We start from the raw sequence: 25836 nt of genomic DNA, 5'->3' as shown, positions 1-25836 counted from the left end.
TTATAATTTAAATAGGTTATGGTGCATCTCACCATATTGGGGAAGGCTGTAACTAGGTGTCCTGTCTGTTCGCTCAGTGCACAGCTAGTTGCTTAATCTCAGAACTCTTGCAGGTCCCTGGACTTAGATTGGACACCCCTTCAGATAGAGGACTATTCTCTGTAAAGTTGGACACAAATGAGCCAAACAAATGCTTAACATCCCCCCCCCCTGCCCCACTGGCGTGTGGAAGTGAATCCATTTCTCATTAAATGGGAAATCTCAAGACCTCCTCTTGCTTCCGTTATTAAGAAACCCTGCAGTTAGAGAACATTAGAGGAATCGAATTCTAAAATGCCCACGGGCCACTTTTGCTTACTCACAATCTAGTTATCAAGACTGCCTACCAAATCAACTTCTGTCGTATCAAAAACAAGACGAGTGCAGATGAATTAAATTCCCAATCCCTTACTGGCCTTTTCAATAAGTATGACTGAACCCAAAGTATTCTGGAGAACTTTTTTTAAAAAAAGAATTGAATTGGAAGGGGGAAGATTCCATTAAAATTCCCCCTTGTCTTTTCCACCAGAGGCAGCTGCCACCTTGCTCTTATTTTTATCTGTCAGAAGAGTTTGGATTTGATATCCCGCTTTATCACTACCCGAAGGAGTCTCAAAGCGGCTAACATTCTCCTTTCCCTTCCTCCCCCACAACAAACACTCTGTGAGGTGAGTGGGGCTGAGAGACTTCAAAGAAGTGTGACTAGCCCAAGGTCACCCAGCAGCTGCATGTGGAGGAGCAGGGAAGCGAATCCGGTTCACCAGATTACGAGTCCAACGCTCTTAACCACTACAAAAACTCAGTTGCAAAAAGGGAGTTCCTGTCTTCACTATAGTAAATTTAGGGTCTTAAAATCTTTTTGTGTCAAAAAGTAGAACATTGTAGCATTTCAGCTTGGCTCAAGATATTTTGGGAGGTGCAGGAGTCACTAAAGCTATTCCAGCAAGTGTACATCAGGAAACAGAATTTGCATAGTAGGTAATCAGCATCAAGGTGATGAGTAAACAATCAAATAGTTGATAAAGGAGACGTATTAACATATGAAAGACGCTTTATTTTTGTGCAAAATGGTTTTTGTTGTTGTTTAGTCGTTTGTGTCCGACTCTTCGTGACCCCATGGACCCGAGCACGCCAGGCACTCCCACAAAAGAAAATGTAAGACACCTGGATCTAAAGAAAAGGAACTGCTACATACATTTATTCAAGAAAGAAGCCCCCCGCCCCTTTTGCCAGAAATCTTTCTTTAGAGCAGTCTGGGATGTTGATTATTTTGTATGTGTGACAGGTTTCATTCTTTATAAAGATATTTCAAAGATTATTTTTAAACGGAAGAGGAAGTTCACAATTTTAAAAATAATTACTCATTCCTGAGTGTCAAATGCAAGATCTCCAGAAACACCCAGGACTGAAGAGGTTTTCTTTTTGTATTTGAAATGAGGATGGATGGCTAAACTTGACCATGAAGATCATGGACCAAACTTGAAATGAAGATGGATGGCTAAATCTAGAAGATGGCTCTTTACCCCCCAAAATCAGAGTAGTGTTGGTATCAAGTTTAATAGAAAATACCAAGTACTTGATTGTGCATTCCAGCTCAGACAGTCTTAATTCATTACTTGCATTGTCAGGTGGGATTCTTAATGAACTCAACAAGAACCTACACCCCATGACTTGCCCCAATTTTAGCCAAATCATACCCCCTGGAGCCTTAAAAAAAACAGCAAAGGGGGCTATCACAAAAGGTAATAGAGAGACAGGCCCCTTCTGTAATTCAAGCATTGTCTTGATAGGGGATGTGGTGGATATTTTTAAAAGTGGAAGGAGAAAGGTTCCTTGTTCAGGTGCTTAAATTTGATCTTTGCAAATTCCTAAACAAAATGACTTGACCCACCTCTTGCATCAGATCAGAAATCAGGAACCCACTGGATTTCGCCCTTCAAATGTTGCAACCCACTTCTCAGCAGTTTAAACATGTGAAAATATGCATTGAAGTACACATTTTCAAGAGAACAAACACATTGAAATGCATACTTTGAGAAAAATGTGTTTGTATGTATTCAAATGAAGGCAGGATGAATCATTCTGGTTCCAGTCATACCAGTTTCTCAGGTATTCATAAGTTCCTTCTTTCTGCATTAATCTGTGGTTTGAAAACAAACTAAACTGTACCTAAATCCATTTTAAGTATTTAGTTATATAAATAAAAATGGTTTTCAATACATATTTAATAATGCTTTTAAATATGCATTTTACCTTAATGCATACCTTTCTAAATATATTTTATTGAAAATATGAATGTTGGTACATTTTGTGAGCCTAGAACTGTATAGCAGAATTCAGAGAAGAGTGAAATCTGAAGGGTAATTATTTTCTGATCAGCTCATTAGCTTAGATGTGAAAAAGTGAGTTCACATAGAATTCACAGAAATCAAATTCCTTAAACATTTCTAATTAAAATAAGTGTTTATATATATATATATATATATATATATATATATATATATATATATATATATACACACACACACAGATTGTTTTTTGTTTTAATTACAAATCAGTTTTGGTTGTTGAGACATTGGGGAGAGAAGGGGGAAAGAGGTGGGGGGGTGGGGGGGATGGGTGAGGTGGGGTGACGATGTTTCTATTTTCCTTAATATATGTAGGGTTTGGTGTCAGTGTTGATTGTGTAGGTTCTCGAGATATATATTTTGAGGTTTTTTTGTAAAATAGGAGTACAGTAGTATGGAAATGGGTTAAAATAGTGAAAAATGGGCAAAAAGGTATTTAAAAGAGAAAAAAATATATCAGTTCTAGATGTTGGACAGATGGCCTGTTTTAGAGGTGGGGCGGGTTATGCTCCCCTTGAAGAAAGAGAAATATAGTCCAAACAGCCTCTGAAACCTGGCCAAGGCACGGATCAGGGCTGACTCCCAAATGTAAGAAAGTCTGCCTTTCCCAACCTGCCTGAGTAGTTCTAGTGTTGTGAGAGAGGGAGAAAAACTGTTCTTTCTCCACATTCTCCATGGGACTACAACTCCCATCATCTCTTACCATTGACCATGTTAGCTGGGCTAATGGGACCTGTAAGGAACAACGTCTGGAGAACGTAAGGTTGGAGAAGGCTTATCAAAGCTTGTAGTCACTTGTGCTCAGTTCATGCTGGAGCTAGTTCCCAGCTGCCCTTCAGAGCTCTTCAGCTGTCCTGGCCTTAAATCAAAAGACAAATGAAGCACTACACAGGAGAGCCAAGGCCAAACGAACTGTTGTTGTCTAAGGGACCACTACATCCTGGAACGGGCACTGCCTCTGGAACAACCCTTCCCCCATTTGTCTCAGCATGCTGAACAGGTGAGTCCATGCCCCTAGTCCAAGGGAGTCTACATCCCACCTCCAGATATTTTGGACTGCGACTCTCATCATTCCCAATCAGCACAGGGCAAAGGCACAAGACTTTTGTGGCCTAGTCTTTATACTGCAGAAGTTATTTAAAAGATAGCAGTTACAGGTGGGTAGCCGTGTTGGTCTGCCATAGTCAAAACAAAATCGAAAATTCTTTCTAGTAGCACCTTAGAGACCAACTGAGTTTGTTCCTGGTATGAGCTTTCGTGTGCATGCACACTTCTTCAGATACCCTGGTATGAGCTTTCGTGTGCATGCACACTTCTTCAGATACTTCTTCAGGTATCTGAAGAAGTGTGCATGCACACGAAAGCTCATACCAGGAACAAACTCAGTTGGTCTCTAAGGTGCTACTAGAAAGAATTTTCGATTTTGTTTTTAAAAGATAGCACTTCACCCTGGAAAGCAAAGGTATTGATTATGGAAAAAAGGAAAGCGGTTTGTCTACTGAAGGAGGGGAGGAAACGTTGCTGTATAGATTCATGCTGCTATGCTGACCAAGACATTTATTGCCCACTCAGCAGCTCATGGATGCCAACAGAGCAGTAAGGCAATGCCACCAAGGCATCCTCCTTTTCATCCAGCCACCTGCACAGTTTGGTTTTGCTCGGCCACTTACTTTCAACTACAATGCACACACAGAAACTAGAGTGTTTCACTGGGCTGGTTCATTTCCTCCTCCACAGATCTTCAGCTAAATCTTGAAAACTGCAGACAGCCCTTGCCTCTTTCTCCTTCCCTGGATTCAGGTTCCCTTTCTTCAGGGGATAAGGATGTTGAGGGCTCTGATGTCTCTGTAGGCAGCTCAGGCAACTCGCTGCAATGGCAAAGGATCCTACTCAAGAGTATGCAGGTCACCACCTGCATACTTACACCACATAGTTACATCCAAAGGCAAGCAATTGCTGTTCAGACTGAACAACCAAAAGAAGAGGACCAGTAGGTTTGCACAGGGTATTCCACACAAACAACTGCTTTCAAACAGAACTGTCTGCCATGTCACCACATTTTCATACTGGGACAGTAGGCTGAAGTTTTCATTGACACAGGTGCATCTGTGAATTTGATGGCTGGGTGTGCATATGGTACGTTCCTTCAGAAGCCACCACTACAGAACACAGCAGTCAAGATATATGCCCGGGGAAGTCCAGAACCATCAATAAAAGTTTCAAAGAATTGGAAAACTAAAAAGAAAGCAAACACATTGATGACACTGTTCAGCCAGTGTGCCTAACACATGGGTGCATTCTCTTACACATCAGAAAGCTAGCTGAGGAAGAGTTAAAACATCTGTAAGAGTTTGACTTCATGAGCAAGTAGAAGGACCTACCCCTTGGGTCTCTCCAGTTGTAGTTTTCCCCAAACCCATGCACTTATATCCTTGGGATCTACTGTAACTGCAATAAATAAAATAAATTAAATAAGAACTTAGAGCGATTTCTTCCCCTGCCAGTGGATTTAAAAGAGTCCACATTGAATGCATTATATGATGTGCATGATTGGTCATCTGCCACACAAGTTGAGCATCAGCTCCAATGGGTGTATGAACTGGGGCGCAGAAGACAACATTGCCAAATGCTTGCTTTCATTCCAGAACTGTAGAAATATAAGAAGCGACATTTGGGCAGAGCAGGTCTGTTAAGGTAACTGAAGTATCTGCAACCTGTCCTACTTGTTCAAAGTGAATATTTATGAATGTTTCTGGCAGGTTACCCAAAGCTCTTTGCTCCTGAAATATATATGAGCAAGGTGCAAACGGCCAGAATCTATTTGCTCCACAGAACTTGGATCCAGTTCTTAAAAGCAGCAAGGGGAATACAGCATTGTTGCCAGCATTAAAATGCAAAATCTAGCTTGATCTGACATTCTCGGTTTGGGTTCTACAGAGCCATGGGGAATCTTCCCCAACTGCTCAAATCCTTTGATTACTTTGCATGCTCTGCTTTTAAAAAGCTTCTAAATGTTTATTCCATTGCCTGCAACATATATTTCCATTCAGAAACATATTTCTCCCCTGTTGTCCCACTATCACAGATCTCCTCCCCAATCCTTCTGAAGATGTCTTTAATTGGAACCTAGCCCACCCAATATCTTGGCTCTGGAAAAGCCTTTGTCTGCAGTTATGTGTTCTTCCTCTCTTGCATTTGCATGGCCCCTATTTACAAATGGGCAAGAGCAACTGGCTTGCCACCATTCATTGCACTGTGCTGCTCAACAGGCTTGGGGGCTGGGGTCTATGCATTGCAGGGATTCTGCTGAGTGAAGCTGCTGAAGCTCAGCATAGCTCACCCAATTTGAAATATAGCTGGTGTTGGGGAACCGGGAGCCCTCCAGCTGTTGTTGGACTACAACTCCTGTCATCATTCTGACAATATAAATGTGGGGTGAACAACCAGAGATCAGACTATCTCCCCCCCAAAAACCTGTGTTTATACTTCAGGATTTAGTAAGGCAAGAAGTTACAAAGATATGATTTTTTTTTTAAAGAAAAAAGATAATTTCAGTCTGAGCAGTTACCCATAAGAACAAAGGATGAAACACATGCAGCTACAGCTGTTTTAGATAGTTTCCCTAACCAAGCCAACACCTTTCAATTTGCATTCCACTGTTCAGCTTTTCGGTCCCTTCATGGTCCTCTTTTCCTTCTCGACATTGTTCAACTAAGCTCCTTAACACTTTCCAGTGCTTCTTTACGATGTTCTCTTGCACAGCTCTTCACCTTTTCAGATTTGTGACTTCACGCTAACTTTGACTCCTCGACTTTCTTCACTAACTTATTTCCCCACACTCCAAGTTATATACAATATTTTCATTCCTCCTCCTAACCTTTCAGCCAATCAGGAGGAAAATAAACCTCTGGTTGCATCACTCTTTCTCCTTAATTGGCTGAATCTTTGACCCTCTTGTTGCACAACTTCCTGAGCAAAGCATCCTCTCATACATCTTACCTTCCTGTGAACCTTGAGCCTTCCTGTGCAGGAGAGCCTTCAAAGCAAAAGGCAACTATTTGACAACCCATGTTTCACGCACAAATTCTGTTCCTTCACACAGTGTTTTTGGGTCAGAATGAGACACGGTCTATTTAAAGGAAATACTTGTAGGAGAACAGGCTTAGTAAAAACCATTTTTGAAATGTGAGTGACAACTATGAATTATTTTCTCCCACTACCCAGCTGAGGTGGGTCTTGTGTGTGAAAGTAACTATAGTTTTGGACAGAAAGAACGTTGATGGCTGTGAGATCTGAAGGCACATTGGGATGTGCATACCTCTCTGGTTGATATGGTGGGCATCAGTGGTTTTGCTATGAGTGCTTATCCTCCACTTATGGTATGTCATACTTGTGAACATATCATGCACAACAAAATGCCACAACTCCCTAATCACCTCTCCTCCAAAACTCTCTGCAGGGAAGTGGAGACCACAAAATAATAATATTCTGGTGGGTGGTAGGGCTGGTGTCCATTGGTGCAAAAAGCCGAGAGACTAACTGTAGGTGACCAATAGAGCACCCCCCATGGGCTAGTTGTAACTAAGAAGGCAGGCAGGTGGGGGCTGGCTAAGGACAGACTGAGCTTGGTGGGGAAGTGCCCCATTTGACTTAAAGGGCAAGCCTCCAATAATAATAATTTGCTTCTGTAAACTTGTACAGTAGATGTTATGGTAGATGCATAGTAGATACCAGTCCAGCACTCTAACCACTACACCACACAGTAGATACCAGTGTGGTGTAGTGGTCAAAGTGCTGGACTAGGACCTAGGAGACCAGGGTTTGAATCCCCACTCAGCCATGAAGCTCGCTGGGTGACCTTGGGCCAGTTGCTGCCTCTCAGCCTAACCTACCTCACAGGGTTGTTGTGTGGATTAAATGAGGAGGGAGAACCATGGAAGCCACCTTGAGCTCCTTGGAGATAAAGGTGGAATAAAAATGCAACAAACCAATAAAATAAATCAATAGATGGCTGTCTTGGGACAGGAGCTGGGGAACTGAAAACACCACCAGGGTTGGTTCTGTGCATGAGAGGATCACAGAGCAACACATGTAAAAGAAATCTGGGGATACATTTGCTATACTTAACAGCAATGCTAGTTAAGTATAGAAGATTAACGACCCCTTTGCCACAATGCAGTACTCTTCAAGGGAACGCATCATATAAAACCTGCTCTCTGCAGGAATGGGTGTGAAAACGAGTTATTACGGAGCTTGCTCAGCAGATTTGAAGGAAAATATATCTATATAAGGGAGAGAAAAGGTAATCATCCAAGGTGAATACAATTTGAAGGGTTATTGCATTCCCCATTCTCCCAGAGTTGAGTCTCATCTTTCTGAGGGAAAGTGCAATACAGGGTGGTTACATGTCCTGCTTTGCAGGGGACAGACATTTCTCTGAAGGGCTGGCCTGCAAGACTATGCACTGGATTTGGGTCTATACAGAGGGATCCAGGCATTGCTCAAGTTGGCTCAGTCTAATGAAAAACAGGTTGACATTCTCATCTGCTGTTGTTTGTGAGCGCCCAAACCAATTCTGCAAGGAAATGAAAAACAGAGCAGTATACAAACACATTGAAACAAGTGCTTGTGATAAAGTCAAGTTTACCAGCTTAGCAGTTTTCCTTTTGAAGTCTATGGGCAGATGGTGAGAATTTTCAGAGGCATAATGAGGACATTATAAAGTTAGCCACCCCACAGTTTTCTGGTGGAATTTCAAGAGCAGAAATTCTTAGCAGAATCAAGAATAACAGAACACACCAGCCAACAGGAGACACTTTCAACTCAACACAAGCTTATCAGGTGGCTCAATCATCATGAGGATAGTTTGGGCTTAAAGGTAAAGGGACCCCTGACCATTAGGTCCAGCCGTGTCTGACTCTGGGGATGCGGCGCTCATCTTGCATTACTGGCCAAGGGAGCCGGTGTACAGCTTCCGGGTCATGTGGCCAGCATGACTGAGCCACTTCTGGTGAACCAGAGCAGCTGGAACGGTACCTATTTATCTATTTGCACTTTTGACGTGCTTTCGAACTGCTAGCTTGGCAGGAGCAGGGACTGAGCAACGGGAGCTCACCCCGGCGTGGGGATTCAAACCACCAACCGTCTGGTCAGCAAGCCCTAGGCTCAGTGGTTTAACCCACAGCGCCACCCGCATCCCTAGTTTGGGCTTACAGAAGTGTGAAATCTCTGTAGATCTTAGGCGCCATTTTCAAAAAGTGCTTCAGCATAGCATTTAAATAGCTGGCATATGTTGTCCAGTCACAGGATCACAAAGCCAAAGGAACACAAAGCCCTTTGGCTCAGTTTGGTCTTGGCAAATCTAGCTATTTTGGCTCCAAGTATGAAAAATACCTTTCCACCCCCCAAAAATTACCTCCATAATTCTGTAATTTGACGAGTGTGTTCCAAAGTCACCTTATTCCTACCTCTTACAGAAACTGCCTGACCTCTGTGCCAAGGTCATATTACCTCACCCTGCAGGGTTTGTGTGTGTGTGTGTGTGTGTGTGTGTGTGTGTGTGATGGAAGCTAGTTTGCACTATGCATGCTACCGTACTCATTCAAACTTCAAGTCCTCAAATATTCCCACACTGTTCTCTTCCATCAGTGTCTCCAGGTCTGACTGCTTTGTCTGCAGCCTGATCCTCTGCCAGCTGCCTTATTTGCTGGCGGCCTGTCACATTCCGCCTTCCCCAGAGGTTGGTGTGTGAAGGCCCCTAGCCACTGCTCACCCCTCCTTGGCAAACTTCTCACCTCCCATAAGAACTGTGAGCTTGATTGGGCAGAAATAGTCTCTCCTCCAAATAAACACTGGCAATTTCCACTGATTTCTGTTTTCTTCAGAATTCTCCAACCTCCTTACTAAGTGCTATGCAGCACTAATGCTATTCAGGGAGTTTTTCTCCATTGCTGCTCACCAAAGAGGCCACCCCTCCACCTTTCTGGCATTAATGCAAGCAGATGGCTCCAGCTGCAGTATAATTACTGCTGTAGGCGAAGTCCACTGGCTCCACAGCTCTCTTCAATTATTCAGTGGTCCACCATCTCAGCCACGGTCATAAATATAATGGGAAGCCATCGAAAGTCACCAGGTAGCTCCCTCCCTTGTTTTCAGACCATCTTATGGCAAACCTGCTTTTGACAATCCATTAGTCCCCCAGACTTATGGGAGCCGCCCTTTTGCTGTTTTTAAGAGTTTCTTATTGAAGATGTGAGACATCAGCAGGAAAGCTTCTTTCCAGTCATGAAAGCAATTAAGAGAACTGCATGGGTTACATTAAGACCAAGTATTTCTTATTCAATATAGCCTTTAAAAATAAAAAAAATTAACAGAAATGCCCTATTTTTAGATCTTCTTCCTACAAATAAGAAAGGATTTGCAAAGTGAGCTTAAGCCCAATAAATTGTAGTTTGACTACAAAGTTAAGTCTGATCTCTCCCGAGGCTGCTTTCAGCCACACACAATGCAGGAAGGAAACAGATGCAAAGTTTTAATACAAATGTTGTCACTAGTTGTTTCCCAAAGTATGTGCAAGTTATTATAGCAGGATATGTATTCTGGGACATTGTTTTGATCTAGGAATTGGGAGTAGTAATACTAAGGGGTGTGAAATCCTTTTGCTTCTCATCATTTGTATATGGTCAAAATCCTGACTCTGGTTTCCCTTTCCCCCACCTCCTCCCTCCTAATCCCTTTTTCCTTTTGTGTCGTGTCTTTTAGATTATAAACCTGAGGGCAGGGACTGTCTTATCACTGTAAACCACTCTGGGAATCTTTCATGGCTGAAGAACATATAAAAAAATTACAAACAAACAAATAAATAATCATGAAGCCCAAGTTGCTTTTCTCCCCGCATAAGTAAATAAATAGGTCCCCAGATCTTGGGAAGAATTATTTTGAGCAAACACATGGTGCATGGTGGGAATAATTCAGCAGCCAACCACCCACCACCTGCCACTCCTTTAATCTGAACAGCAGCCTCCTACAGCTGCTTTTCAATAATACAAAACCTGTCACTGGATACTTCATGGATTTCCCACATAACGTCTAATTCAGTCCTTAGAATTTTGGACATGACTTACATTTTCCTCCTGCAGGAGTGAAGAATTATAGCTGAGAGAACATCAGTTTTCAAGGAGGGAACCAGAGCGCAAGGCCATGCTTATTGACTCAAAAAGATTTCCCTGTAACATTACTTGTCGTTTATATTATTTAACAAAAATTCTATTATCACTTGATAAGGAAACCTCTCAGCTGTCCACAAAAATATAACATGTAACTTAAAAATTATGTTGATGAAAACAGTTAAAACAAGTATTTAAAAATATTTAAAAGATAATTAAAATCAACTGTAGCTAAAAGGAATGGGCCCTCCCCCAGGCCTCTCTACCTGGCCCGCAAGACTCTCCTCAGGCCACACACCCTCTACACATGCCATGTCTCACCAGTCCTACTTTGCACCCTTCACAAGTGTTTTTGCCTGGCTGGAATATGTCCTTGAACCCCCACAATGAAGAAAGAGGGTACTGTTTGGCATTGCTGCCCAGGTCTGTGTTGCAGCTATTCCCAAGGGGTTTCAGACAGGTTGCAATACAATTATCAAAGTTTTTAGGCAAAAAAAGAGATGATTTCTGACCATTTACTCAGTATAAACTGAAACATCATCTGATGCTGTTCACCAGCTCATCCTTTGAAACACCATTTCTAGCCTTACACTGAAAAACTGCACAGATGGCAACACAGAAGTACCATATACTGAACAATCATGACTTGGCTTCCACCACTTCCAGGCAGATTTTATTTAAACACCACCATTTATGAGTAAACACAACAGCTGGGACAATTTTAAGCCATCAGTGGTTCGGGCCCAATATGAAATATAACTTCATACATGGAAGAGAACTGATTATTATTTTAACAATTTTCTGAACTTTCTGCTTCACCTACCAGTTGGATGCGACAGCAGCAGATCTCCCTAAATCAGAAAGTAATTACAGTCCCACACTTTGTTTAGCTTGTATACTTTAGTGCCTAATTACCAGAGATAGTTTACGAGCTTCCCCCACAGAAAATAATTGCCACATGTCTCCTTAAAAGAAACAAACTATCAGCGTTCTTTTCAAGACACAAAGTATAAACACCAATTAAAATGGGTTATACAAGCACTTCACAAGTAAAACAGGCCTATAGCAAAAATGTTAATAAAACGAATCCAATATGCCACATTTAGAACCTCGCACCTGCATTTGCTTTAAAAGTTTCTTTTTAAAAAACAAATTGTGTGTGGGGGGGGGATTACAACAAATAGTGTCTGTAGAGGATTTTCCTTCTAATAGATTAGTTTAGCCTATTTGGTTGGCAATTGAGGAAGCAGGGCTAGAAACACATCTGCACTCAAGGGCATATCAGAGTCTTCCTTTGAAATGAAAAGCAATTTATTTCTTCAAGAATAGGAGAGACCAGAAGGGGGAAAACATATTACACAAACTTTAATGAAAGTCACTCTACACAGAAAGTCTGTTTCTGAGGAGTAAGTAGCCAAAGGAACTTAAAGCAGAACATATTCTTGGCCTTCATTTCCATCTCTCTCTGCCTCATAAGGAACTTGTTCTACCTCCACTGACAGAGGCAGCAAGCCTCTGAAACTCAGTTGCTGGGAATCACAAGTAGGGAGACTGCTCTTGAGCACAGATCTTGCTCACAGGCTATCCAGGGTCATCTGGTTGGCCCTGCAGGGACAGGGACAAGCTGGAGAAGGCAGCAGTAACAGGCTTCTGCCATGGCCATTGGATGGTGGGAGGGCATCTGAATGTCAAATACTGACAAACTAAGCTTGAAAACAGCAGTTGCTGGGGTTTTTCATCCTGCTATCTGAGGAGGGCACACCTTGCTTAAGGGGCTCATCTTTGCCTTGAGGACAGAGGATGAGATGGTTGGACAGTGTTCTCGAAGCAACTAGCATGAGTTTGGCCAAACTGTGGGAGGCAGTGAAAGATAGGGGTGCCTGGCGTGCTCTGGTCCATGGGGTCACGAAGAGTCAGACACAACTGAATGGCTGAACAACAACAACAACAACAACAACAACATATTGCCAGCTGCAAACAGTTGGCATGCCATCTTATTCTCACACGGGCTTACAGTTACCCACGCCATTCATCGTGCCCTCTTTCACTCCTTTGTCTTTTTTCATTTAAAAAACCTATTTCCCTCTAGCATCTGGGCTAGTATAATTCAGCCCCCAGTTTTCATGTTCTGCCACATTTTGGCCGGAATTACCCCAAAATAAAGCAGTCACACACTCCAAGAATCCAGCTTTGACCCACCCAGAACTTTACCAGCTATAGATGTATTGTGTATATATATGACATAATGAACACTCACCCGTTTGGTGTAATCCATGGCCTTTAGAATGGAGAGGTTGAGGGTCTCCAGGGAAGCCAAAACATCTTCATAATCTCCCATGTGGTCGGTAAAATAATCTGGACCCCGAGGATATTGCAGGATTAAAGGAGAAGGGAGGGGAAAAAATAAAGGATGACATTTTAATTATACTTGCTTGCCTCAAGGTAACTGTCCAAATTGATAACTTGCTGTCTCAAAGTGTATCGGCCAGGAAATATTCCAACTTCTAAAAACACTGCACTCCATCGTGTTTAGTAGGTGAAAGGGGTTAAAATCATAGAGCTGGGCAGCGGCGATGGGCTTGTAGGAAATGCAATGCTAGTCCCAACAGGTGGTTGTCCAGCCTCTGCTTGAAGACCTATTCAAAGGGTTGTTAATAGTTGAAGGCAAGTTCTTATTGTGCTGCTACATTTATTTTTGAGGGATAATTTGCATGACCTTTTCTGTACACCAAAATACTGTAGTAGTTGAAGAGATTTGTTTTGTGGCTGGGCCAGAACACCATTAAGCTGAAGGTGTGTTCCACATATTCATTCAATATGCAGAGGAAAGAGGGAGACCACAACCATTTGTCAACCCCCTAACACGTTTTATCAGGAATGTTAGCAGATCTTGCCTGCATCATCTCCTGCCTGTGCTTCCTCTCTTTTGACAGACCCAGATTAGTCCATGTGGACCTGGCTCAAGGTGATCCAGGGCTACCTTGACCTAGTCCAGGCAAATCCCAGATCAGCCTGAGTCATGCTGATTTCGTTCGGGACCTGAAATTTGTCTGGACCAAATGCACAGCCCTCGTAAATATCTGTAAACGAAATAATCCAATAAAACAATGGGATGGCACTAGGTTTAGGAAAGCAGATCTTGATGTCATGGACTGGCTGGATGTAGAGGAGATGTGGGAGGCATCAATTGGGGAACCCCTAAGGAAAACCTCAGGGAAAGAAGGCTCAGAGTGAGGGGATTGGTGGTGGGATGACAGGAGAAGAGGAAGAAGGTATGGTGGAAGCTGAAGTGGTAACAGGGTTTAGTGAGCAGGGAGAGTCTGTGGCAGAGGGCAGTTCAGAGTCAGAGCCAGAAGCAGAGGATGGTGAGGAGGGGAGCCAAGAGGCTGATATGAGTTAGGCTGGTGAAGAAACCAGGATGTCTTCTCCTCCTGCTGTGACCAGTTCCCCTCCCACCCGTCTCACAGGGCCAGAAGAGGTATGAAGAGGGAGGCGCAGAGAAAGACATGGCAATGGAGTATCAGATTGCTTGGGAAGTACCCAGGGGAGGAGGAGACTTAGGCAACTGTGGGGAGGCGGGGACCTTCAGTCCCCACAACTGCCTCAAAGGGGCAAGATCTACTGGGGTGTGTGAGGCTATGAACCTCCACCAGCAGATCTAGATCTAAGTAAGTTTTCTGCCTTTATTATTATTTTTTAGTGCAGAAATTGGTGCTACCATAATCTCTATTAGAAAAGAAGAAGCAATTCATATTGAATTGACATTTCTTACAGAACTCTCCTATAAATAACCTCAAAAGACAGTCCATTAATTAGCCTCCCTTGGCTTAATTAAAATGCCATATATCTCTCTGAACAGCATGCAGGATGAAGGGAACGATAGCAACTGCTGGAAGAGCAGTGAGGAGTCCTTCTACTGTGATCTACAGCGGCTTGAGCCTGATTTTTTTTTTTTTAAAAAAACCCAGCCACCTAATTTCCAGCAGCTGCAGATATTTCCTCACCATACAAGGGAGTGAATAAATAAATAAATAAATAAATAAATCACTTGGCAGAGTTGGCTTTTAGAAGTGAGGAATGGAAGAAGTAAATCCTTTTCTGCAGATGATAAAGCAAAACTTGTGACACAGTCCATAAAACCTGAGAAGAAGAAAAATACGGTTGCGATTTTGGCAAGGGCAGGCACTGAAAAGCTGCACTTGCAAAACAGGATTAAATTGTAATTTTGATTAAAACGCCTTTGCAACCACAAGAGAGAGATTTCACCTGGACCAACGGGAGATTTGAGGCACTTGCAAATAAGTGCTGAGGGTAAGCCTAACGCAAGCCCAATGGCTGCTTGCTGGACAGTAGAAGGTTGGTTTATTTATGCCGTGGCCTTTCAACTGAGAGATTCTCAAGATGACTTAGAAGAGGTTGTAATAGTTAGGGGGCCACCAATGTGACACATGTAGGCACAGTGTTACCCTTGTAGTCTTCCTCCAGCAGCAACAAAGCCTGACAGCACCCGTCCCATTCAGGGGCCTCTTAGAGCTGAAGGAGGAAGTTGGAAGAGTGACACTAAAAGAACATGCACAGAAGTGTGCATTCTAGACAGGGATTGGCAAATCCCTGAATTCTCTCTCTCTCTCTCCCTCATTTCCTCATTTCTCCAGTCTTAAGTTCAGTTCTCCACATTTCCATGTCAGCGTATCTTTTTATTTTAAAAAGTCCTAATGAAAATGAACCAGCATGTTAGTGTGGATTTCACTAATGTACACATTTATATCTCTGCTTAGCATATGAATTTTTGCACATATTACTCAGCGAGAGAAGTCCATCGCAAAATCTGGGAGGGTTGCAAATGGTGCCTGCGTTTCAGTTTGTGCATTGTTTCAGGGAGTGCAAATTAGGCAGCTTCATCTTTAAATGATGACTGAATCTAATTCCATTTTTCATCCCCACCTGGAATACAACAGCTGAACAGGGGTTATGTGTGTTGACATATTGGTAAGAGGAGTTTAATCCTGAGTGGGCTATGTGATCCCTAGGTCGCTGTAGGTCCAATTACTATCAAGTGCAGGTAAGCATTTGCCAGATGTTTCTGTTGTGCCTTTGGGCCAAGAGTTTATTTTTAGCAAAGTACATAAACATCTAAAGATAAAGTATGTATCCACTACCTCTCTCAACTTGATCTCAATCACGATGTCCTAGTTAAGAAAATTGTCTAGCAACATTAATTTCCCCACTTCTGTTTCCTACCTCAGTGTAACAGTCTGAGAAGCACAATCTAATCTACTTGTGACTTGGGGGGTTGGGGTTGGACAAGCACTCCATCTGTTAACTGAAAGCCTCCATGTGTCACAAAGAGGGGCAAGCCAGCCTCACCCCTGCAATGTGAGTCTTTACATGACCCCCATTCATTCATACAATCAACCAACTTGTGAAAGGGCTGTGTGTGAATGGAATTGACTAATGGGGTGCCCAAAGGGTTCATCAACCTGGCCCAACAAGTTCTGCTATTGTATATTCTCTATGCGTTGTGCATAGAGCCCTATCAAACCCTGGGGGAATGGCATTCCAGCCACATATACTTTTTATGAGTGTGGAACTCACCTGAACCCATTTCCCCTCTTTTCTCAGAGATGAGGAGGGGCTTCAGCAAGAAGGGAAGGACAGGAGTCTAGAGGTTAAATCCCTGGCATTTCAAGGTAGAACTGGTAAGGACCCCTGTCAGAAATCATGGAGAGCCACTGCTGGTCAATGTAGGCCAGGGGCAGGGAACCTTCAGCCTGTAGGCCAGTCTCAGACCACAGAGGGGGTCAAAATTGGCCTGCGAGGCTATTTCTCAAAAAACATGCCCAACTGCCAATCAACTGATGTCACTTTGATGAGGGGCACAGACATTCTTCATTGGCTGAGGGTCAGCAGGATTTAATCCCTGCTCATCAGCTAATGAGCAGGGGTTCAATTCTACAAAGTTACAAGGCCAGAGAGGGCTCTTATTCTTGGATTCATGCCAGGATCCAGAGAAATTCCTTCTCAAGAGCAGGATGACACAATCTGGAGCAAACTATGTGAACATACAGAACTGCTGCCAGAGGCTGAGAACAGGAACACACAGCTAAAGCACAGCACAGGGCTGATTGAAAGCCGTTTTGAAAACAGCCCTGTGCTGCTCTTTGAAGCTCATTTTTGGAGGTTTAAAGAGCAGTGCAGGGCTGCTTGCAAAAGGGCTTTCAAACAGCTCATACTGTGCTTTGAAATCCCAGCAATCATGGCTTCAGAGCACAGCAGCACCTGATGTCATAGTGATGTCACATTTGGCCTGCAAGGGGTCGGGAGATAATAATCTGGTCTGCCTGCTAGGAAAGATTCTCCATGCCAGATTTAGGCAATACAGTGGAACCTCGGAAGCTGAACGTAATCCATTCTGGAAAGATGTTTGACTTCCAAAACGTTCAAATTCTGAGGCACAGCTTCCGATTGGCTGATAGCTAGGCTTTTTGCAGATCGGAAGCCATGTTGGACGTTCAGGTTCCAAGGAACGTTCGAAAACCGGAATACTTACTTCTGGGTTTTTGACATTCAGGAGTCGAAACGTTTGGGAATGGAGTGATTTGAGAACCCAGGTTCCACTGTACTGAGCTAGGTGAAGCACTGGTCTGCCTACCTTAGGCAATTATATATTTTTTATTTTTGTCTGGATGAAATCTCAGACACTGCAGCTGGGGTTGCCTGGATAGGTAGCTCAGTGGTAGAGCATCTGCTTTGCATGTAGAAAGTCCCAGGTTTAACCCCTGGCATTGTCTCGTTAGTGTGGACAATAGTGAGCTAGATGGACGGATGGTTTGATTCAGGATAAGGCAGTTTCCTGGGTTCATTTAGGGCTGAAGTGCTGCTGCTGCTGTGCATGTGGGGACACTCTCCTATAGCAACCCACTTTCTTTTCACTTACCATCAACAAACAAGGATAAAATGTGTGACCTTGCTTTTGCTGGAGGTACTTGAACAGGGTCTGATCAGCACTGCTGTTAGAAAATGTGCTCTGCATGCAAAAGACCCCAGGCTGGGGGAAGCCCCTATCTAAAACTCGGGGACAATTCAGAGCAACATGGCCTGATTCCATGTAAGGCTGCTTCCTGTGACTGATTTTAAATAAGGAGGTCTCTTTTTAGGCATGGGGTGTAACTCAGCAGTAGAGGACACACTTTGCAAGTATGAGGTTCCAAATTCAATGTCTGGCCTCTCTAGGTAAGGCTGGGAAGGACAACTGTCTGAATCGCTGGAGATGCTGCCAATATGTCAGTGAAATACTGAGCCAGATGCGTCAATGGTCTTGCTCACTTTCAAATTCTTATTCTTATTAAATATGTACACCACTCTATACCATAGATCTCAGGGCCGTTGACTACATACCTAAAAATGTTCCTACTGAACAGAGGCATGCCAGTGCTGTTATGACCAACAAAGCTGATTGGGGAATTTGCTGAGCTGCCAAAAGATAAGATACTCACCACATAGTTCCTTCGTATCCACGTTGCTTTGAAAGAAAGAAAAGAAAGAGAGGAAAGAAAAAGAATACACAAAGTTAGAAGGAGGGAAAGCGGGAGCATAACTGCAAGAAACAGAGAAAACGTGGAGCCAGAACAAGATCACTACCAATGTTCAAAGATGTTATATATTGCTGTTCTCAATAAAACGTACATTTCAAAAGCCACTCGCCAGGACTTTCACATCAAGCATTCCTGAACCAATTGTAATTAAATACACTGAATTGCACTTTGCACACAGTGCATTTTGCTTTTGTTGTTGTTAACAAATGAATGCAATGAAAGGTAATTAGTGTATAGTAAAATCTCATTTATGCAGATCATGGTAGGGACAAATAGTACTTTCAGGGTTATGTTTTAGCTGTGCATTCCCTGCCTTAACACAAATTAAATTCTGCAGACAGAATCACACAACTTGATCATATCTACATAGTTTCTCTCATTTTGCATAATATTGCAACTTTGCTAAATTTATTGGTATATTAGGTAGTCACAATGTGGGCTAAATATAAGGAAGAACTTTTTGATGCTAAGAGCTTTTCAACAGTGGAATGGACGATCTTGGAAGGTAGCAGGCTCTCATTTGAGTTTTTTAAATGGAGGTAGGCTGACCATCATTCAGGGTTTTGTTTTGTTTTTTTTGTTGTGATTCCTGCATTGCAGGTGGTTGGACTGACAATTCTATGTTCTTAAGAATTGTCTGAAATGCCTTATCCAGCTGCCTCCTTGACTTCTGAAATTTCATCAAGCCTTGTCCACATCCTTTCAAGCCTCTTTTTGCAGCCAGAGGGTGAAAACACGCACTCTGGAATGCAGAGGCAGCAATGACCTTTAAAGGGCTCTTAAAAGCATATATATCTACCCAGGCTTTCCTGGACTCTGCCTCTTAATTTTTAATTCTGTTTTGAACACTGCTGATTTTATCTGTGGAATATATGTTTTCTGTTTTTTCTTACATTTTGGGGAAATTTTATTGCTTCTTATCTGTGCTTTTAAATGTAAACCACAGAGATCCTTTTATTATTATTATTATTATATTAAGCTGTATGTTTTTAAATGAATAAACCTTTTCTAAAAAAGAAAAGAAAGCTGAGATTCTTAGGAAGCTGGTTTATGGCTTTTGACGAATTTCATCTTTGTTTTTCCTGCGCCACTGCAGAATTATGTCATATATGCGCCTCAGGGTTATGGGTGCTGCTGAAACAACATTCGAGCTTTGCTCTTATGCTGGTTCTATCCTGAGCCCTGCATGGAGCTGTCCAAGGTCCTATTAAAATCTTGCCTTTCTACTGCTGTAATCATCTCTCAAAACAGCAAGCAATGAGTCACAATACAGAAATGCCTCTCTTGCTGCACTGTTTTAGAGTTCCTTAGTTCATTTGGTCATTCATTTAGTCATCCTTCATCATCAAGATCTTAAGGTAGCCTATAGCAACTAAACAATAAATACAACAAAACCACATAAGCATTAATGGGAATATTGAAGCCAAACTATTACATTAAAACCACAGTAGTGCATCTGATGTTGAGCAACATCAAACATTCCCAAACGCTTAAGGAGAAGAGATGTATCTTAAGGCTCCATTGAAAGCTCAGCAGTTTTGACTGCAATCAAAATTCCTGGGGGATTCCTTGCTGAAGCGCCACTACTAAGAAGACCTCATACTGCACCACCCATGTGTTTCATCTGTCAACCAGGGTCCCTCAGCAGACATTAAGGCTGTGAGTGGCAAGCACTGGAGGGGTATCCTTCAGGTTTCTGGATCTAAAGTCATAACTACATGATTAAGAAACACTCAAGGAGCTATAGTTTCTGGAATGGACAAATTATTCCAGAAAGGTTGTATGTCTGCTGTTCCTTCTAAACAGCATTGGTCAGAGGCTGAAAGAGGGTCTCCACTATACCACTGTCTGACATGTGCAATGTATATATCCTCTTGTCTTTAATTTGCGCTTCCTCTTGCACATCTACCATATGCTCATATATGCAGAACAAACCTTCTATGGATGTGCTAACCAGTCTATTTGTCACTGAGAGTCTTACAGCTTTATTGCAAATGCTGCCATTGCCTTGTAAGGCAATAAAAAAAAACCACAACCTCCTGTCCTATAATTTTTATTTTACTGGTTTTATTTATATGCCAGAGAACTGTTTTATTAACTCAGATTCATTCTTGATTTGACTGATGGGTCAAATTTTAAGTGGATTATGGAGAAAGAATAATTAAAAAGCCTTTCATTGCTGAAATTCTTAAATTCATAAATAGCTTATGGTGCATTCTTTCAGACTTCTGGCATGGGGTCAATTCCTAGATGCTTCCCCATGTAAAAAATCCCCAGCAGATGAAAACCTTCCTCATCAGGGAAAGAGGTAGCCTAAATTCCTTCTCTCTGTGAGTGGTTGTAGAACTGAAGCCTAAATGTATTTTTTCCATAAAGCACAGATTTTTTAATGTGCTGTCTCTCAAAACATGCATTTTAAAATTAATTTTGTTACATGTTTTTGAGACAAGAACTGTGTTAGAACATTCAGGGAAGTGAGGAAGCTGGCAGATAACCAAGTTCTGATTTTCACATCAGTCTGCAGGTGCTGATAATGTCAACTCATTCACAAAAATCAAATTACTCAAGTATTTCTAAAGCTAAAGGATTATAGAAAAAGGCTTAACTGTGACTTGAATGTGCCCAGCCCAACAGACTCAAAAGCCTTGTGTTTAGGTTTTTATTTTATTTTATTTTATTTTAAATACCACTCTTCACCCAAATATTTGTTTTGCTGCAAATTAGGCACAACATCTTTGGCTTCAAAAGAAGTACTATAGGGCCTGATTTAGCAGTAAGTTTACAACAGGGAGGCAGAATTTCTGGTCTGTGGGCTTACTTTGGCCCACAGGCTGTTTTACTCAAACCACACCCATGTTTCCTGAGCCCTAGGTCACATATGACCACTCCCTCTTGGAACTCAAGCTTGGCTGGAAAGGAAAAACATTCAAGCTGCATTTGTAAAAGAAGAAAGGAAGAATTGAGTGTGTACGTAGAGGGCACTCCTAATTAGTTTATGTCACCTGATATCATGGTGATGTCAGGTGATGGACAGGTGGGTAGCCTGCCCACTTGCCATAGTGGCCAACATGGGGTAGGCAAATTCAGGATTCAGCATGCTTGCCAGATCCTGTTCACCACTCCTGGTTTTCAAGATGCAAGTTACAAAGTTTAAAACAATCCAAGTTTTTTAAACGACTAAGCCAGCATAAAAGTGGATAATAACCTTCCCAATTTTCTGTTTTCACCTTAAATGCATGCCAGCCTTCCTCAAGTACTGTGCAGGTAGATTTGCCCAACATGGTGGCCTCCAGATATTGTTACGACTCCAACTCTCATCAGTCCCAGCCAGCATGTGCAATGGCCAGGGGTGATGGGAGCTGGAGTCTAGTAACATCTGGTGGGCCACAAGTTCTTTGCCCTTGATTTAGATGGTCCACTACATCCAGGGAACCATAGTCTATCTTCTGACCATACTGAAATATTAGAATCTGAGAACAGAAGGTTCATTGAAATTGCAGTCCCAGTCTAGATATTTGTGCATGTCCTGTTTCAAACTGAATTCAAGGTATATTTTTCTCAGAATGAGGCCAACAAACTGCTTCCCTTGGCACTGGGTTTTGGATTAGCAGATGTTCCTTATCAGCTAGCTGAGCAGCAAGGCTATTCTCACCCGCCTTTGGATTTTCTTCACATTTTTAAAATATCGTTTTCATCCTGATAAGGCTTCCAGAATAGTATGTGATTGACAGCACTCTATTGTTGAATCAGTTCCAAGCCATATATCTCATTTTTACACACACACACACACACACACACACACACACATGATTTGGCTTTAAACAGGGGTGGCTAACCTATATGTAGCCTTTCAGTTGTAGTTGGACTCTAGTTCTCAAGAGCCGCAACCAGCATGACTATGATCAGGAATGATGGAAGCTGCAGTCCAGCAACACCTGGCAGGCCAAAAGGTCAACCATCCATGGCGTAAAAGTTATGTCTTTGAGATCTAGCTAATATTTACAGTAATAATTTCTCCTGAGCCTGTTCTGGTTTCCCAAAGCCTGATTTATTTATTTTTTGCAGGACTACTGAGAGTTAATTTCCATGAGCATATGTTACTCTCAAATTGATGCCATTGAAATGCTAAACATGCAAATGCAAAACTTCCTAAATAAAATCTAGCCCACTTTAGCTGAGAACAGTTCAGAGCACATCAGGAGCAAGTAATTGCTTAATCAGAATCCTAACCAAATTTATGAGGAGGAGGACAGTGTAGGCAGAAAACAGAACACTACTTTCTGAAGAGCAGGAGTAATTGAATGTAGATGCAAGTTAATTAATTGGACTTTTGGTTACAGAATTTCCCCTGCAGTTTAGTGTACATCACTAAACTGCATGAAGCAAGGGACTTTTCTACTTGGTTTTATGATGGATGGAACCACTAATTTCTGTATGTATATTGATCATATGTGCAATAATCCCCTGGAAACACCTGGCTCAGGTGTCAAAGGCCAGGGTAGAGAAGTATGTCTTTAACATTTGCTGAAAGCTGTATAGCAGGGGTCAGCAACCTTTTTTCAGCCATGGGCTGGTCCACCATCCCTCAGACCATGTGGTGGGCTGGACTATATTTTGAAGGGGGAGGAATGAACGAATTCCTATGTCCCACAAATAACCTAGAGATTCATTTTAAATAAAAGGACACATTCTACTTATGTAAAAACACACTGATTCCTGGACTGTCCGCGGGCTGGATTTAGAAGGCGATGGGGCCGCATCTGGCCCACGGGCCTTAGGTTACCTACCCCTGCTGTAATGTAAGCCCTACACATCTCTGTGGGGAGAAAATTCCATGATAAGGGCTGCCACAGAGAATGTCTCCTTCTGGGCCACCACACCCTGAGTTTCTGAGGGTGGTGGAATAACCAAGAGGGCTCACTCTGCTAATCTTAACACCCAGGAGGGTCTGTGGGGAAGGAGGCAGTCTTTAAGATATTTGGGGGAAACTGGCAGCCATCTTCCTAGGAATACTAGGTTCCATTTGAACCAGTGTCTATAGACTTGGGCTGTGAGCTCTCCCAACCAAACAAGAGACCCCATCCAGAAAGACTGAGGAACCTCATATGAACAGGGACTTTAAAACCACAATGGAGCAAAAACTGCACAATGAAGCACCCCTATTGAAAAAAGCTTCCTGGTTCAGAGATAGGTCTGCACCCTTAAAAAAGGAACAAGGAACGTTAAACATTAAAGTTTAATATATAAGTGTATATTAGGTGTATTAAATGTATATTAGGCTAGCACTCAGCATGACTACAAATTCACTTTCAATTTAATCAGCATTCCTGTTAGCATACCTAATTAAAGCATTTACTGAAATCATAACTGTGATTTAATGGAGAGAATTATAAAGACCTTTAGAAAAACACATTGTTAAAAACAACTGTTATATAATTCTGGAGTTCTGTAACTTCTCAGCAAGGAAAAATATATCCCCCCAAGGTCACTGACTGAACCTTGATGTTTCTTCTGAAGATACATACTCTCAGGACCATACTTCATCTATTAAATTGTGAAATTAAAGTTCCCATTTCCCAAATATATCCCCCCCCACCTCACACATTCTATTGTCAAATTTCAAAAAATTTGGTGTCAATGGCCACATTCACACCATACATTTTAAAGCATTATGATGTCACTTTAAACAGTCATGATATTTCCCCCCAAAGAATCACGGGAACTGTAGTGTGTTAAGAGTGCTGATATTCCAAACACCACCAGTCTCACCTAGCATGGCCAATGGTCAAGAAGTCATAAGACAGGAGTCATATTCAGCAGCGGCAGTAGGGCCAAAAGTTCCCCAGCATTTCAAGACTTAAGTTCTCCATAAATTTTCCTAGGCCTTTTCATTCATAAAATCGAGCTGTGCTGGATTTTTGTTTTGCTGGTTTTAAAGTGGTTCTGGAGTATTTGACTCTCGTTTTATGTTATTGGTTTACACTGTTTTGATTTACCCCTCTCCAATAGCATTTTATATTAGTATTTAAAAACTGCTAACATTGATGGGTAATAAAGGAAGAAGCAAATAAGCAAGTTAATAAACAAGCAAGCAAAGAGATGATAGATAGACAGATAGATGATGGATGGATAGATAGATAGATAGATAGATAGATAGATAGATAGATAGATACTGATAGATAGCAGCCTAGGGAACAGAATGACAATTAAAAACAAAACAAAAAAAACTACAAAGGTTTTACAAGAGGAAAGCCCATCAAAGGCTCTTCTTTAATATGTGTGAATCTCACATGGATTATGTTCCCAGAGGGCTGTTCAAAATGCCAATCATCACCAGATCAGCATCAGCTGAATCTAATAAGCTTTCACTGCAACGCCCCCCCCCCCCCAAACCCAGCAGCTTCACTGCAGCAGTTGCTGCTGTTGCAGGAGGCTGGTTCCACTGTGCAAAAGAGCCCCTCCACCACTATTGCTTTCCATAAGGGATGTCAGAGCAGGGGCGGAGGAAGGGGGCGGGGGGGCGGGCCATCCCGGGTACCACCCTGGGGGTGACACTCAGGGCGGTGTCCCGCCCCTGTGATCGGCGCCGCCGGCACACGGCAAGTTTTAAGGCTCCTGTGCGTGAACAGTAGCACAGCGTCTGTGCTGCTGTTCGCGCGCTGCAGCCTTAAAACTTGCCGTGCCGTCACACGGTCGGAAGGGGTGCCGGCCGCTGCACCTGCCATCTTGGGTGGACATGCGCAGTCCACCCAAGATGGTAGGTGCGAGTGGCCAGCACCCCTTCCGACCGGGCGGCGGCAGTGCAGCCACTTGCCCCACCGCAGCCGCAAGGTCAGAAGGGGTGCCAGCCGCTTGCGGCTCGCTATGCTCCTGTGTCAGAGAATTCCAACAAAAACAGAAACAGGATGGAAATTAATCTCATGAATATGATTGATATTTTTATTGTTACTTACAATCTGCAAATGATGTGTAATGGATTATAGCCCTCCCTAACACACACACACACACACACACACACACACTCTTGTATTGTTTTTCTTTTGTATTGAAATGAATGGGGTTGAATAACTTAATGACAACGTGAGTACATAAGTTAATTGATTTGCCTGATTAAACACATAAGTTATGTAATTTCACCACAGTGCACAGTGAGATGAATAACTGGGCGAAAGAAAAGGCTTGCCACAATTCCCCCCCCCCATTGTTAACAATCTACTATATACAGTATTTTGGAAAGTGCTTTGCTTGTCTGCCTGTTGATTTGTTATCTATGAGTTCAGCCACCTCTTGAGAAATTGTCATACCTGAGGGGAAGGTGGTGGGCACTGTCCACCATTTTGAATTAAGATGGAGAACTGACACATTCTTTTGGTGTGACTTCACCCTTTGTTTGTCTTTGCTTGTCTCTTGAGATTTTGTCACCAAACTTGGTACAAGGGTTCCTGAGGTGGGGCAACAGAATATGTCACCAGGCACCATTTTGAATCAAGATGGCAGAATGAAATGCCATTTTGGTGTGACATAGGTTTGGCCTCTTCTTGAGATGTTGTCCCCAAACTTGGCATGAGGGTTCACAAGGAAGGAGTGGTGGTCTCCATCAATGTTTGGATGACACATGCCATTTTTATTAAAGATGGCAGACTAAAATGTGAAAAATAAAACTATGTCCCCTATTATGCCTTGATACAC

The 25836-nt window shown here is 42.4% G+C and overlaps 1 protein-coding gene across 1 annotated transcript in view; it reads right to left on the bottom strand.

Annotated features, from left to right (window-relative positions):
• The window catches only part of NECAB2 (N-terminal EF-hand calcium binding protein 2), a 136298-nt gene that overhangs the window by 53269 nt on the left and 57193 nt on the right, over nucleotides 1-25836 (bottom strand). Inside the window, exons 4-5 of the mRNA XM_033157236.1 lie at nucleotides 18049-18074; nucleotides 12810-12907 (exon numbers count right to left, since the gene is read on the bottom strand). Of these exons, the coding sequence (XP_033013127.1) occupies nucleotides 12810-12907; nucleotides 18049-18074 (124 nt within the window). The remainder of the gene's footprint in view (nucleotides 1-12809; nucleotides 12908-18048; nucleotides 18075-25836) is intronic.

The sequence above is a fragment of the Lacerta agilis genome, chromosome 8 (assembly GCF_009819535.1).
Source record: "Lacerta agilis isolate rLacAgi1 chromosome 8, rLacAgi1.pri, whole genome shotgun sequence".
NCBI lineage: Eukaryota > Metazoa > Chordata > Lepidosauria > Squamata > Lacertidae > Lacerta > Lacerta agilis.
The sequence above is the reverse complement of the archived record's forward strand: the minus strand, read 5'-3'. Positions and strand labels throughout refer to the sequence as shown.